At 45.8% G+C, this 16,688-nt stretch overlaps 1 protein-coding gene across 1 annotated transcript in view; it reads right to left on the bottom strand.

Moving 5' to 3' along the window:
* Nucleotides 1–5,194: 5,194 nt before the first annotated feature.
* Nucleotides 5,195–16,688, bottom strand: part of WDR35 (WD repeat domain 35) — a 64,601-nt gene continuing 53,107 nt past the window's right edge. Inside the window, exons 26-29 of the mRNA XM_018559887.1 lie at nucleotides 12,205–12,345; nucleotides 11,250–11,406; nucleotides 8,384–8,624; nucleotides 5,195–5,345 (exon numbers count right to left, since the gene is read on the bottom strand). Of these exons, the coding sequence (XP_018415389.1) occupies nucleotides 5,195–5,345; nucleotides 8,384–8,624; nucleotides 11,250–11,406; nucleotides 12,205–12,345 (690 nt within the window). The remainder of the gene's footprint in view (nucleotides 5,346–8,383; nucleotides 8,625–11,249; nucleotides 11,407–12,204; nucleotides 12,346–16,688) is intronic.

The following is a 16,688-nucleotide window of genomic DNA, read 5'->3' as shown; positions in this document are numbered from 1 at the left end:
AAGTAGGTGGTTGCACCTCGCAAACCCAAGACTATTAGAGAACTGGAGGTCATTGCTCATGAGGAATGAGCTAAGATTCCTCAGGAACGCTGCCATAAGCTGGTGTCTGGCTATGCATCTAATTTCCAGCAGGTCATAGCAGCAAAGGGGCGTTCTACTAAGTACTAAAGATACTTGCCATGAAGGGGAGGAATAATTAGAAGACTGCAGAAGTCATTAAAGTTGCATTTTCAGTTGAATTTGGGGAAACCCCTCGAACATTCGTTGTGTTGACCGATTTCAATCGCTTTTGTTTGATTTGTTCATTGCAAACAACTGAAAGTCTGTAAACTTTGCCAATAAACTTGATTTGCAATGGGAGTTGAATCATTTAGGCCTCATTCACACTGCCGCGCGTGTACGCGCGTACGTACGTATTGTACCATATGCAAATAAATGGCTCCATACACACAGCCGAGTATGGAGCCGTATATTTGCGCAGCGTATATATGTGCAAAACAGAATGGAACAGAGATGCGTCCGGGCAGCGTATCTCTGCGTATTTACGCGCACGTACGCATGTTTACGCGCATATACGCGTATAGCACATTAAAATTCTATTACAAGTGATGCATTCTGGGATTGCATATAGTGCGCGCATAGACGCTCGTATATATGCGCATAGACGCTCGTATATACGCAATATACAATTTTGCTTGCGTTGTGTGTGAATGAGGCCTTAGATGACAACTGTAGGAAAGTTACCTTGTAGCACATCCACTGGTGTATACATAACAATTAGTGTGCTGGGCCATCCTTCAGATCTGCCACGGTAGTCCTCCAAACTTCAGGGTATAGGACCAATCTGCATGCCTCCGCTCACCCCACAATGCAGCACCCACAGAACTCCAGGACAATTCACTGTGAGCATTCAGAGGGGTGTCCGCTCTGCAGAATGAACCAGGAAAAATGATCGATTCCCCCATTCTTGCTACACAGTGAATCCCTTTCCCTCTGGGTATTACCCGTTTACTTGAAAATAAGACCTACCCCGAAAATAAGAACTAGTACTATTTTGGGGAATTGCTAAAATATAAGACCTACCCCGAAAATAAGACCTAGTTGTGACCATTCCCAGGGCCGGTGGTGGCATAAGGGGGAACTTGAAGAGCCGTGGGCTAGAATCAGCGGTGCCAACGAAGCCCGCGCTAGAGGAAGCGAGGCGGCAGCGGAGGGAGCAGAGCCGCATAAGCCGATGCCTCCTCTATAGCGCCGGCTCCTGTCACAGGCGGAGTGATACCAAATGCACTCCGCCTGTGAGGAATCCATAGTGAAAGCGTGCTTCGCGCATTCTGGCCAGTGATTGGTTACCAAATTGCTCTTGGAAAGGTACGGCAACCCCTGATCACCCTATTCTTAACTTCGCCATTTTGGATTATTTCATTTAGATTTGCGTTAAATTTGGATTGTTGCACATTAAAAGAAAAAAAAAAAAGACCTACCCCGAAAATAAGACCTAGTGTGTTTTTTTGAGCCAAAAAAAATATAAGACAGTGTCTTATTTTCGGGGAAACACGATATATTCTGACAACAGGGGTGTGCCGATGTCAGAATACCCAAATTGTGACTGCAGCTGAGCCACCTGGGAATATTTGGTTGAAATCCTAGCAGTGTAGCAGTATATGGCGAACTTATGTACGGTGTTACTTTACAAATTGTGTGTGTGCCGGAATACAGAATAGCTTGCATGAATATTGTGTTTCCATTTCTCTCATTATGTTAAAAAAAATAACAACTTTTTTAATCAAATTCTTTTTTAATTAAAGTTTTATCATTAACAAACATTATAAACTGTACAACATATAACATTTAAAAAATATATATTTTCTCTTTTGTCATGTAAAGATGAACATTTTATATTTACCGGTTGACTTTAGTGCTTTGCTGTAAATACCGTGTTTCCCCGAAAATAAGACACTGTCTTATATTTTTTTTGGCTAAAAAAAACACACTAGGTCTTATTTTTGGGGTAGGTCTTATTTTTTTTATGTATAACAATCCAAAGTTAATGCAAGTCCAAATTAAATAATGCAAAATGGCAAGTTAAGAATAGGGTGATCAGGGCAATCAGGGGTGCCGTACCTTTCCATTCATTGGCACCTTGATTCTCTCCCGCGGCTCTTCAGGTTTCCCCTTATGCCACCACCAGCCCTGGCAATGGTCACACCTAGGTCTTATTTTCGGGGTAGGTCTTATATTTTAGCAATTCCCAAAAATAGTACTAGGTCTTATTTTTGGGGTAGGTCTTATTTTCAGGGAAACAGGGTAGCGCTCAATACAGGGGCTAAAATGATACCATTCAGTTAATTAGAGGATGGACACGCCACCTCCTTCCTGTGCTCATATGGCCCCAACTGGATTTTTAGTTAAAATGAAACAGTCACAAAGGGTGCAGAAAGTGCTGGGCTTTCTTTTTTAGAAAGACCAGAATGCTGTGAAAAATCAATGTCATTTGTTTTGTAAAAGATTGCATACAAAATGATGAAGAAAAAAAAAGTTTATAAATAAAAATATGTGACCCAAAAACAGTTAATTTGCAATGGTTGTGCTGGCTGTTGGGGAACTCCAGCTGACTGATTGTAGTTCTTAAAGCTGAAATCCAAGATAAGCAAATATTGTCTAAGGCTGGGTTCACACCTAGACATATTGAATATGCGCGTAATGCGATTTGCGGTTAAAAAAAACGCGCGACAAACGCGCATTTCCGTGGGCTACTTGGCTGTATCCCAATGGAAACGCGAGACCAAAACGCCCCAAAGAAGTCCATGTACTTCTTTGGGCGTAGGCCGTTTTGTAGCGCGTTCGGACGGGCGGAAATACGGCAAGGTGTGAACCAGACCCATTGAATACAATGGGATTTAGATGTTTGAGCGTTTTGTAGAGCGTTCGTCGAGCGTTGAACGCACTACAAAACGTTCAGGTGTGAACCAGGCCTTAATACGAGGGGGGATCAAAAAGTAATGCCTGTTGTGTTCTATCTGCTGCTCATGTGAGCTAATAATATAATGCAGATGTACTGTATGTCATACATATGGCCTAACTAAGTCCCTTTTAGATTGTAAGCCCTCAGGGGCAGGGTCCTCCTCACCATCTTGTCTTGAATTGTATTGTAATGTCTTCCCTATATTGTAAAGCGCTGAGCAAACTGTTGGCGTTATATAAATCCTGTATTATAATAATAATTGTGTGCTTCAGATTGTCAATTGTACCAAGTGGATCATGAATGAGAGGCTGAAACAAAGAGCAGTCATGGAGTTTCTGATGAACGAGGGTTGTTGGGCTGTTGAGATCCATACACCCTGAAGAATGTGTACGGTGTTAGAGTAACTGGTCTGGGCAATGTTAGGCGTTGGGTAACGGCAGTTAAAAAGGGAGAAACTGGAACTGTTGACAAACCATCGAATAGCGCCATTCAAGATCTCCTCATCCAAAGAAATGACAATCTACCAGATCATTATGACCGCGTTCTGGGATGACCAAGGCGTCATTCTCGTGGACTATATGATAACAGTCAACAGTGAAATCTACACCGGTCCACTCTGAAAGCTGAAGAAAGCCATCAGGAAGAAAAGACATTCATGCCATACATGGGCTGGTCAGTGGTCCCTAATCCACCCTACGGCCCAGATTTGGCTCCAGCTGACCTCTTTGGGCCAGTGAAGAATTACATCTGTGGTACGAGATTTGAAGACCTGCAGAAAGTTACAGTGACAGTAAACTCAGGAATCGAATCTTAAAAATGCATTCAAGGACCTTAACTTTTAACAATGTATCTTCTTTTTGTATCACTCGGCTGTAGATCCTCCAATCATCTCTGAATTGGTGCAGACACTGTCCTTCCTTCTGGAGGGGGGCTACTTTTTGTTCCCCATGCTCCCTGTGTGTGTTGTAAAGTTGTCTCCTGTGATGGACTACAATCTCAATACAAATTAATAAACCAAACATGAGATTGTAGTCCATGATGGGAGTGAGCTTGGAGTGGTGGCTACTTTACAACACACACAGGGACCATGGGGAATAGAAGCAGCCCCCCTCCAGAAGGAAGGACAGTGTCAGCACCAATTCAGAGATCATTTGAAGATCTACAGCTGAGTGATACACAAATAAGATGCATTGTTGTTAATAGTTGAGGCTCTTGAATGTATTTTTAAGGTTTAACTCCTAAGTTTAGAGTGTGGGGAAGCCGCTTGTTCGTTTACAAGTGATCTCGGCGATGTCGCCGCGATCACGTGTAAAATGTGTGCAGCCTGTCTGTCCTCCTCCCCCCCCCCTGCACCTACCTCTCTGCTCTGGTTCCATACTAACCCTGCCGCCCCTGCCACCCGGTTGCCATTCTCCGTTGATGGGGGGTGGGGGGGGAGGTCGGGGCGCAATCCGGCCCTCTTAACAGGCATTACTTTTTTTGATAACCCCTCGTAGAAGAGTCATGTCTATTCCTATTTGACTCTTGGTGAGCTTTGTGTATTTCATCCATATCTGTGCAGTAGTCCTGTGTGAGACTTGGAGCTTCATTTAATAAGGACCGCTCACTGCTGCTCTCTCTCTCCTTGTGCAGGGTAATCAGTCTTGTATCCGCCCCCTCCTGTAGTTTTCTGCAGGCAGTCTGTAGTGTCGGGGGCCCTGCTGGGTTCTTCTCACAACTCTACTCTGTGCACAGGCTAGTGATAGGCAATCCTGGCCCTCCAGCGGTTCTGAAGCTACAAATCCCATTATGTCTCTGGGAGTCGGGCCTGTTGCTTTCAGCCTTGCAATGCCACATGAAACTTGTAGTTCCTCAACAGATGAAGTGCCGACTTCACCGACCCCTGGCATATGCACACATAGTGGATTTAGATACATTGTGGAATATATATATATATATTTAAATGAAAGTTTTTGTGCCAGGAATTCAGCTTTAATAAGTGCCCCCAGCAATACATTATCAGTCCTGAAGACGTTACATTGGCCTGTTCCCATGGTAGGTTATTTACGTTTCCTTCTTGCTTTTGCTCTAATTTTGAAATATTTAAAATGAAGTGACTGTCCAACCTAAAAAAAGCAGTCATGTGATAATATGTACATTACATTTACATTCCCCATGGACAACCTTCCTGTGCGTCTTCCATTCATCAGTGATCTGGGGCAGACTTTCAGCATACAGATTCTAGTTGTAGGTTTATGAAGTGGAGCTATGGCAGAGAGGACAGAAGCTGTATACAGCAATCTCCCGGTCTTGAACGCCGTGCTTGCAAACGCTGCACATCCAGAACTGGTATTCTGTAATGGGTCTCCCTGAAGCAATGCATGTTGGGAATTTTCCTTCCCCGCTGTAAAAAGAAACAGGAATAAAATGACTCAAGAATAATGATGTCATAATCATAAAAGGTGCCTTAAAGATTGTCTCAGGGTTGCCAAGGTAGTTAGTGGGTCTACCCCTGCCCTGCAAAGGTTTAGTGCGCTTGTAGTAGGTCTACCCCCACCGTGCAAGTGTTTAGTGCGCTTGTAGTGGGTCTACCCCTGTCCTGCAAAGGTTTAGTGCGCTTGTAGTAGGTCTACCCCTGCCCTGGAAGTGTTTAGTGTGCTTGTAGTAGGTCTACCCCTGCCCTGCAAGTGTTTAGTGTGCTTGTAGTGGGTCTACCCCCACCCTGCAAGGGTTTAGTGCGCTTGTAGTGGGTCTACCCCTGCCCTGCAAAGGTTTAGTGCGCTTGTAGTAGGTCTACCCCCACCCTGCAAGGGTTTAGTGCGCTTGTAGTGGGTCTACCCCTGCCCTGCAAAGGTTTAGTGCGCTTGTAGTAGGTCTACCCCCACCCTGCAAGGGTTTAGTGCGCTTGTAGTGGGTCTACCCCTGCCCTGCAAAGGTTTAGTGCGCTTGTAGTAGGTCTACCCCCACCCTGCAAGGGTTTAGTGCGCTTGTAGTGGGTCTACCCCTGCCCTGCAAAGGTTTAGTGCGCTTGTAGTAGGTCTACCCCCACCCTGCAAGGGTTTAGTGCGCTTGTAGTGGGTCTACCCCTGCCCTGCAAAGGTTTAGTGCGCTTGTAGTAGGTCTACCCCCACCCTGCAAGGGTTTAGTGCGCTTGTAGTGGGTCTACCCCTGCCCTGCAAAGGTTTAGTGCGCTTGTAGTAGGTCTACCCCCACCCTGCAAGGGTTTAGTGCGCTTGTAGTGGGTCTACCCCTGCCCTGCAAAGGTTTAGTGCGCTTGTAGTAGGTCTACCCCCACCCTGCAAGGGTTTAGTGCGCTTGTAGTGGGTCTACCCCTGCCCTGCAAAGGTTTAGTGCGCTTGTAGTAGGTCTACCCCCACCCTGCAAGGGTTTAGTGCGCTTGTAGTGGGTCTACCCCTGCCCTGCAAAGGTTTAGTGCGCTTGTAGTAGGTCTACCCCCACCCTGCAAGGGTTTAGTGCGCTTGTAGTGGGTCTACCCCTGCCCTGCAAAGGTTTAGTGCGCTTGTAGTAGGTCTACCCCCACCCTGCAAGGGTTTAGTGCGCTTGTAGTGGGTCTACCCCTGCCCTGCAAAGGTTTAGTGCGCTTGTAGTAGGTCTACCCCTGCCCTGCAAGAGTTTAGTGCGCTTCTAGTAGGTCTACCCCCGCCCTGCAAGGGTTTAGTGCGCTTGTAGTAGGTCTACCCCCACCCTGCAAGGGTTTAGTGCGCTTGTAGTAGGTCTACCCCCACCCTGCAAGGGTTTAGTGCGCTTGTAGTAGGTCTACCCCTGCCCTGCAAGTGTTTAGTGCGCTTGTAGTAGGTCTACCCTTGTCCTGCAAAGGTTTTAGTGCGCTTGTAGTGGGTCTACCCCTGTCCTGTAATGGTTTAGTGCGCTTGTAGTAGGTCTACCCCTGCCCTAGAAGTGTTTAGTACGCTTGTAGTAGGTCTACCCCTGCCCTGCAAAGGTTTTGTGCGCTTGTAGTAGGTCTACCCCTGCCCTAGAAGTGTTTAGTACGCTTGTAGTAGGTCTACCCCTGCCCTGCAAGGGTTTAGTGTGCTTGTAGTGGGTCTACCCCTGCCCTGCAAAGGTTGTGTGTGCTTGTAGTAGGTCTACCCCCACCCTGCAAGGTTTTAGTGTGCTTGTAGTGGGTCTACCCCTGCCCTGCAAGTGGTTAGTGCGCTTGTAGTGGGTCTACCCCTGCCCTGCAAGGGTTTAGTGCACTTGTAGTGGGTCTAGCCTTGCCCTGCAAGGGTTTAGTGTGGTTGTAGTAGGTCTACCCCTGCCCTGCAAGTGTTTATTATGCTTGTAGTGGGTCTACCGTCAACCAACAAGAGTTTAGTGTGCTTGTAGTGGGTCTACCCCTGCCCTGCAAGTGTTTTGTGTGCTTGTAGTAGGTCTACCCCCACCCTGCAAGGTTTTAGTGCACTTGTAGTGGGTCTACCCCCACCCTGCAAGGGTTTAGTGCACTTGTAGTGGGTCTACACCCAACCTGCAATGTTTTAGTGCGCTTGTAGTAGGTCTACCGATGCCCTTCAATGGTTTAGTGCGCTTGTAGTAGGTCTACCGATGCCCTGCAAGTGTTTAGTGCGCTTGTAGTGGATCTACCCCCACCCTGCAAGGGTTTAATGCGCTTGTAGTGGATCTACCCCCACCCTGCAAGGGTTTAGTGCGCTTGTAGTAGGTCTGCCCCTGCCCTGCAAGGGTTTTGTGCACTTGTAGTGGGTCCACCTCTGACCTGCAAGGGTGTAGTGCGCTTGTATTAGGTCTTCCCCACTCTACATGGGTTCAGTGCGCCTTTTGTCTGTGGGGATCAATTAAAACAGATATAATCACCTGATCGTCAGTCCCACAAACAGCCTCCGGGCTGCTAGACCGGTCCCAACAGCCTCTTCTTCCCTGGGCTCCAGCAGTCTAAAGACCACTGACCTCATCGCATCTTATACAGGTCCATTGACCTGCAATAGACATGAAGACGCTGAGAGACATTCCATAGACGGAGCTGAGGGGAAGAGAAATGAGCGCTGACCTCTGCAGGACCGAGGATTAGGTGATTAAATCAGCTTTATTTGAGCCCCCTAGACAAAACAAGTACTTAACCATTCCAGTGCGGAGGTAGCCCCACTGCAAGGGTAGGTTCTTCTTTAAGGGAAGAATCAGAGTTCCGGTACAGCAGTTCTACCTTACGGTGAGCCAAACCTCTTCAGCTGAAGGTTCATGACCCAATGTCTAGACATACAGTCATGTGACCAGCCTCCTAAAGGCCATCTTTACTCCAGTTTAACCAACAGACATGCTTGTCTTCAGAAAATGTAAAACCGGTGACCCATCTGATAAATGTATGGCATTTCCTAAAAATCTGAAGGAAAATGTGTAGAGACCTGCTTCTGGTTTCTAAATTTGTAACAATGATGGGGTCTATGTGCTTATATGACATGTAGTACAAACCGTTCCGGGACGACATCAGCCTCAGGGCTTCTCGTGTCTTTTGGACTATATGTGGTAAAGATTTCCAGAGCAAGGTCTTCATATTGCTGTCTCTGCTCAGGGCTCAACGTCTCTAAAGATTCCAGCTTAATGAAAGCCTTGGAGCAGGTTCCGAATGCCCTGTTAGCACAGCCACAGAGCGCCAGCAGGGAATAGATCTCTACAGCAGGAATAATGTCTTCATAATCTCTCAGGTGCAGAGCTGGAAATCACAGAAGACAAAAAGGTCAAACGTGTGTGTAACAAAAAGACTAAACTATGGTCACCTATTTCCTGTACTGAGGAAGAAATGAACTTCCTATAATTAATAATTGTATTATTATACAGGATTTATACACCGATCAGCCATAACATTATGACCACTGAGAGGTGAAGGGAATAACATTGATTACCTGGTTACAATGCCACCTGGAAGTGGGGGATATATTAAGCAGCAAGTGAATATTTTGTCCCTGAAGTTTATGTGTTGGAAGCAGAAAAAATGGGGTGGTGTAAGGATTTGAGTGACTTTAACAAGACCCAAATTGATGGCTAGTTGACTCGGTCAGAGAAACTCCAGAACTGCAGCTCTTGTGGGATATTCCCGGTCTGAGGTCGTCAGGACTTACCAAAAGTGATCCAAGGAAGGAAATCCGGCATCATGAGCGGCCAAGGCTCATTGATGCACATGGGGAGTGAAGGCTACCCATGTCGTCCGATCCAATAGAAGAGCTACTATAGCTCAAATTGCTGAAAAAGTTAATGCTGGTTCCAACAGAAAGATGTCTGAACACACAGAGCAGATCTAGATAGGATTGTCACCAGCACACCAAAAGTTTTGAAGCAAAAAGTCCTTTATTGACAAATCGCCATCCAATACAAGCGCTTTCGGGGTCTTTTGGTGTGTTGGTGACAATCCTTTCTAGATCTGCATTGTTCACGGGGCCGTCCGTGGTCACTACAAGCACCCACCTGCTTGGCAGGTTTACTACTATTCCGGTAAGGAGTGCAGCTGGTTCTTGACTACATGAACACACAGAGCATCGCAGTTTGTTGTGTATGGGGCTACGTAGCTGCAGACCGGTCAGGGTACACTTGCTGACCCATATCTACCGACAAATGCATGTACAATGAGCAAGTGAGCATCAGAACTCTACCACGGAGCAATTGAAGAAGATGGCCTGGTCTGATGAATCAGGTTTTTTCAACATCATATGGATGGCCGGGAGCGTGTGTTTTACTTACCTGGGGAAGAGATGGCACCAGGATACACTATGGGAAGAAGGCAAGCCGGCGGAAGCAGTATGATGCTTTGGTCAATGTTCTGCTGTGAAACCTTAGGTGCTGCCATTCATGTGGGTGTTACCTTGACATGTACCACCTATCTACATTGCTGCTGACCCAGTACACGCCTTCATGAAAGCTGTATTACCTAATGGCAGTGGCCTTTTTCAGCAGGATAATGCACCCTGACACACTGCAAAAGTGTTGCTCAAAAAATTCAGGAACCAAACAATGAGTTTCAGGTGTTGACTTGGCCTCCAAATTGTGCTAGAAAAACAAGTCTGATCCATGGAGGCCCCACCTCACAACTTACAGGGCTTAAAGGATCTGCTACTGATAGCTTGGTGCCAGATACCACAGCGTACCTTCAGAGGTCTGGTGGAGTCCATGTCCTGATGGGTCATGGCTGTTTTGGCGGCAAAAGGGGGACCTACTCAATATTAGGCTGGGGTCATAATGCTATGGCTGATCAGTGTATAGCACCAACAGTCTGCACAGCGCTTTACAATATAAAGGGAGACAGTACAGTTGCAATACAATTCAAAGCACAACGGTTAGAAGGGCCCTGCCTCAGAAAGCTTACAATCTAAAAGGGAGGAGCAAGTGATACAAACGGTAACTTGGGGATGAGTTGATGGAGATAATAAAAGTTCAGTTGTTGGCTGGAGGGGATAGTCTTCCCCGAAGAGATTCGTTTTCAGGGATCGCCTAAAGCCAGACAGAGTAGGTGTTAAGCAGACAGATTGGGGTAGGGAGCTCCATAGGATGGGAGATGATCTTGAGAAGTCCTGGAGGCAAGCATGGGAGGATGTAATGAGAGGGCTAGACAGCAGGAGGTCTTGCGAGGACCAAAGAGGACGGTTTGGGTGAGGTTGGTGAAGTAGCCAGGGGCAGAGTTGTGTATGGCTTTGTATGATCACTGAATTATATATCTCCAGCCAACTCAAGAAGCCACATTTTTCCTTTTGACCTATCGGAGTTCTTGCGGTTTACACCCAACCAATCAGAAGCCAAACATGGAGTTTTATTTCTAATGTTGCAATCTACTTAATGAAGAAATAAACTGGAATAGACAACTTCTTATAATGGCAGAAGGACATGTACAGAGAAGGGAATTCAGATGCCGAGGTCTCTGGGGTCAAGTCACAGAGATGTAAGAAGTAGTGAGGAGGCTGGGCTTGGTGCCTGAGTTTGCCAAAGCCCACTCAAAACTCTGACCGCGGGGAGGTGCATCACCCTCCCCACACCTATACATCACAAAGGGTCAGGGAATGCCCGCAACTTCTGACACTGAATGGATCGGTGCGGGGTGGCAGTCAATGGATCGGTGCGGGGTGGCAGTCAAGAGTCCTAAACGGGCTTAACAGGCTTGGGCGAACTCAGACAAACAGCATTTGCTCCAAGCCCTGGCTAGTAAGAAGCAACCTGGTGCTTCAACCTGTGGCTAGCGAAAAGATAAATACTTGCATAATGATCTATAGCAGCCTATGTTATCTCTATAGAGTATGTCCCTCTCCTCAGTTATTTTATGTGCAGTAACAAATATCCAGAAGACCAGACTCACCCGTCCTCATGGCAGCGTCCACATAGCCTTCATAGAGTTGCCTCTGAGCCAGAAGGAAGAAGTGGTAGGCCTCGGCCCCTCTCCAGGCATTGTCAATGATCCGATTATCAGACAGGAGACTGTCTTCTTCTAACAGGCCAGCCAGTGCTGATGTAGCCTGAAAAGCAACATTACAAGGGACACTGAGCATTAAATACCTGAAATCAGCCTTCAAAACACAGAAGAAAGCATGTTTTATGACTGGAGCACAGCATTATGTCAATGACGTACTGCAAGCTCAATATACTGTTCACTAAGGTGATTATTTTCACTGGTTTGTATTGTTTAGCCAGTCCATTGGTTGCCCATTGCACAGAGAACTGAAACACATATGGCTAGCCATTGATCTGTAGATCTAGGAGGATAGAACTCCGTAAGGTACAGTAGGCTCAATTCAATTGAATGGCCCACAAAATGCAGCCCGTGTTATTGAGGAAGACTGCCGAGTACAATGGAAAGCGGATAGCAATGTATAAATGAGCTCCTCATTGTGAAGGAATGAGTAAACCCGCTTCATTGGGTTCATTTTCAGACAAGGTTTGGAGTTAAGTGGAGATGCACCGATACCGTTACTAGTATCGGTATCAATGCCGATACCGAGTATTTGGGGGAATACTCATACTCACCCAAATGCTCCGATACCTTCCCCGATACCGGAACTTCCGGTAAGAGGGAGATTTCCTCTGACTGGCAGTGCCGTGGAACCAGGGAAAGGAACTGCAGCTTTAAAAGCACACTGGTTGGGGCGTTTACTTAAACTGTGAGCAATATACCACAACCACTGTACAGCAAGCTCCAGGCTTTTCTGAATCTAAAGCTGGCCACACACTGACAGATATTGGAAGGAAAGATGGCATGGACTGAGCTCTGGTGCTGCCATCAATTATCAGTCTGAGCACATCAGGGTTTCTCATACCTCTGTCTGCTTTCCTTTCAGCTTTCCTTTCTGTGTGTTCTTCACCTGGGTATGGTATTGCTCCACCAGCAATGCTGCCAGCACGTAAAGCTTCTTTACACGGAGGGGCTTCGCCCGCTTTTTGGCCTCTTCATCAGCAATCTGCGATACAACACAATGACAGTTTGTTATTAAACTACAAAGGACCACAAACACGGTCAACAAATGGTCATCTGGCCTTGGCTCAGTCCAGTCACTCTGCTAGATGAGAGTCAGCGGCACTGTACTTTTCCAATGAAGAGGACACAGTCGATACTGCTGTTTACTAGGGGTAGGTAAACTCTGGCCCTCCAACTGTGGTGAAACTACAACTTTCACCATGTCTCTGCCTCTGGGAGTCATGCCTGTGACTGTTAGTGTCTTGCAATACCTCATGGTATTTGTAGTTACACCACAGCTCCCCTAGTTCAAATCCTAGTCAGAACTGCGCTTGTGTGGGTTTCCTCCGGGTCCTCCGATTTTCTCCCATGCATCAAAGACATGCTGGAAAGTTAAAGTAACATTAAAGGCCCCCCCCCACCACCCAATGTTAGTGTAAGGACTTACCTTACATTTTGCCTCTTAATCCGATCATCTTCTTCATTCCTGTCCTTTTCAGCTGTCCCTCCAGCGCCGGTGCGGGTCTCCGATCCAGCGCTGACTCCTTTGTCCTCCTCTTCTCCGATGTCCCACGGTGTCTGTGCGGGTGCACGCTGCTCCATAGACTTACCTTGTGTCTCTCCACGTCTCCCGGCCGAACATCTGAACTCTTCAGATGTTCGGACGGGAGCGGGCGGCAAAGACACAGGTAAGTTTAAACCTGTTTCAAAAGGTTTTTTTCCTTTAAGTTTCTGCATATATCTACTGCTTGCTAGCCTTAGATATATGCCAAAATATGTGAGGGATTAATAACACTTTTAATTGACTCCTGTCTATATTGGCCCTCTATGTATGCATGTGAGATAGGGACCTTAGATTGTGAGCTCCTTGAGGGCAGGGACTGATGTGAATGTGTGCTATGTAAAGCTGTCGGTGCTCTGTAAATACCAATAATAAATAAATAAATGGATCAAAAATCCATATTCAATAAAATACTTGTTTAGAAGGAACTAAGAGGAAGGTTGTATGTACAACACATCACCACAAGATGGCAGCACTTGTTCATTGAATGCTCAAAGTAGATTATGACAGCGGAACATCAATGCAATGCAATAAAAAGCCTGCACATCAATGCAATACATTCAGAAAACCTGCACATCAATGCAATGCAATAAAAAACCTGCACATCAATGCAATACATTCAGAAAACCTGCACATCAATGCAATGCAATAAAAAACCTGCACATCAATGCAATACATTCAGAAAACCTGCACACTGATGCAATGCAATGCAATAAAAAAAACATGCACATCAATGCATTGCATGTGGTGTCAACACAAGTGTATTTAATGTGCAGCTGACTGCAATGTTGGATATGAGTCCAGACTAAAAGAAACCCGTTCTGATATGAACATGCAGGCTGCGGTTCTGTTAAAAAAATCGACTTATTCGGGTTTAAAGCCTCGAGCGTATTACCTGCAACAGGTATGCAGAATCTCCAACATGACTCTCTCTGATAAGGGACAGAAATGCTCTGTTTGAATCCTTCTTCTCTCTCTCTTTATGATTATAGTCGGCGGGGCTTAGTGGTCTATTATTATGGGTTTGGGTAAATTCCAAGTGACTAATAAAGGATTAGAAATGAGGGACAATGTTAAAGGGGAAGTAAGATCAGGAAAATACAAAAATCGCTGGAAGGTACGGTTATTTGGCAGAAGAGACTTTGCATGGCTGCTAATAAACCTTTCCTTCCAGCGATTTTTTATTTTCCTGATCTTACTTCCCCTTTAACGGTGTACTTCATTTCTAATCCTTTATTACAAATTAGTTACACTTAAAGGTTTCCTCTGTCCCCCAGCGATTATTTATTCTCTGTGTACACTGTATGGTGCATGCTCCATGCATTGTACACACTCAGCCCATCTCTACGGTGCTGTGAACGGGCCAAGTGCCAGAGAGGATGTGACTCCTGTGTGCATGCGCAGGAGTTATATCATCAGTGGCCACCCAATGGCCGAAGAGGACTTCCAAGAACCCAGAAGTGTCAGCGGTGGAGATGGCGGTAATGGGAGACAGAGCTGAGCACTAAAGAGCGACCCGACAGCACCAGAGAAGGGCACACTTGTAAGACCTAATGTGCTGCTTGCTGCCTGGTCATCATACTGACAACACTGGCTTTAATTACCCAATTGTTTTGGCCGTGTTGTATGTTCATGACCACGGCTGTTTTACACACAAGTGCTAAAATCTGAATGTTTGGATAGAAAATGACCATAAACCACCAAACAGGAATATGTTTTCTGAAAGCTAAGGCTTTGTAAATGAAAAAAAATGGCTGCTGCATTATTTTGAATGTGAAACTATGCAGGCGGCTACCAGTGATCTGGGCGGCTGTACAGCCACCCAAATGACTTGTAGAAAAATAGGATTTTTGTACTAACCGTAAAATCCTTTTCTCTCCGTTCATTGAAGGACACGGGGAACATATCATAGATCTGTTCCTCCTGTCCTTCAAAGAACGGAAGAGAAAAGAGAATCGTCTGCTAATAAAAGATACAAAGATCAAGACTGCAGCAGCCACGATGGTTGTGTAAAAAAGCAAAAAAAGAAGCGCTACAACCCAGATATTTGTCTTATTAAAACAGATTATAAACCTTACAATGGTATCTGCAAATAGGGACTCACTTTTAGATGCATGAGATGTTGTCTTGCCATCGGCATCGGCCATGCAAAAGACAACATCTCGTGCATCTAAAAGTGAGTCCCTATTTGCAGATACCATTGTAAGGTTTATAATCTGTTTTAATAAGACAATTATCTGGGTTGTAGCGCTTCTTTTTTTGCTTTTTTACACTTGTCCACAGGGTACCTCTCCCTGGCTAAGTAGCTCACTCACCCAAATCCGCTCACAGTCTTCCCACCGGTAGTGCGCTCGCCATCTTTTCTGTTTTTTACCATAATGTTGGTGTAACTACTTCAGGTACAGCATTCCAGAAGTAAACACACCTTGGGGGAAATTTATCAAAACTGGAGCAGACAATCTGGAGCAGACAATCTGGAGCAGACAATCTGGAGCAGACAATCTAGAGCAGACAATCTAGAGCAGACAATCTAGAGCAGACAATCTAGAGCAGACAATCTAGAGCAGACAATCTAGAGCAGACAATCTAGAGCAGACAATCTGGAGCAGACAATCTGGAGCAGACAATCTGGAGCAGACAATCTGGAGCAGACAATCTGGAGCAGCTGTGCATGGCAACCAATCAGCTTCTCACTTTCAGTTTCAAATCTTACCTGAACAAACTGAAGAGAGAAGCTGATTGGTTGTTGTGCATAGCTGCTCCAGATTTTGTCTGCTCCGGTGTTGATAAAATCCCCCCATCGCCTTTAACGGCATCCGCTCAAAGTGATTTGGGAGCGATCATGTGATGCTCCAGAATCCCTATTGGCTGTTACTAATCTGCATCAGATGCAGGGCAGCGGAAAAGCAGCGGTAGTGATTACCGATCACTCCCGCTGCTTGTTTTTGTTAATTGTCCAGGATGGTCATCAGTCGCCAAAGTGATTTTTGTAATGATGGTCCTGGACCGTCACGGGTTGCCAAGGGATTGATACCGTGAGAGTCACTATCCTAGAACAAATACAAAGATCAGTCAGAGAAAAGCCAGAAGTCCTTATCTTCATGCTTGCTGCAGGCCAGCGACTCAATGAACTGAAGCAGCAGGATCGGCACAACGGCCAGGAGCTAGAATCTGGAGACCTCCACAATTGCAGTCCCTGTTTCTCTCAATTTAGGGAAATTCCATTTGCAAAAAAAAATTAATAAAAGCATACTTCTTCATAAAAACTCCAAAGACATGCTGGTAAGTTAATTGGCTCCTGTCTAAATTGGCCCTCGTATGTATGCATGCGAGATAGGGACCTTAGATTGTAAGCTCCTTGGGAGCAGGGACTGATGTGACTGTGCACTCTGTAAAGTGCTGCGTAAATTGTCGGCGCCATATAAATATCTGTAATAAATAAATGAAAAATTGCCTTTATTAATGCATCATTAAAATGTGCACAGGAGCCAGTAAAGCATTGCAACTGCTATCAGAGGATCACGGGTGCAATGCTCTGGCTCCTGCATACTGTACTGCACCGAGGTAAGGACATGCAGCAACATGGACGGGAGGAAGTGTCACTGGACAACAAATGCGATGATATCATGGCACTTGTCTTCTGTAGAAACTACAAGCCCCTCTGCCCTGGGACTTCTCCATCCACAGATCCTGTCAAAGAATCTGAATGGATGATGCTGGAGTGTGGCTGGAGCCGCATTAAAACAACAGCAGCAGCCTGCGATTCAGATAAGTGGGAGGGGGGG

This window comes from Nanorana parkeri, unplaced genomic scaffold (assembly GCF_000935625.1).
Source record: "Nanorana parkeri isolate BGI_ZX_2015 unplaced genomic scaffold, ASM93562v1 scaffold419, whole genome shotgun sequence".
In the NCBI taxonomy this organism is placed as follows: Eukaryota; Metazoa; Chordata; class Amphibia; order Anura; family Dicroglossidae; genus Nanorana; species Nanorana parkeri.
This window is presented reverse-complemented; position numbering and strand designations above follow the sequence as displayed.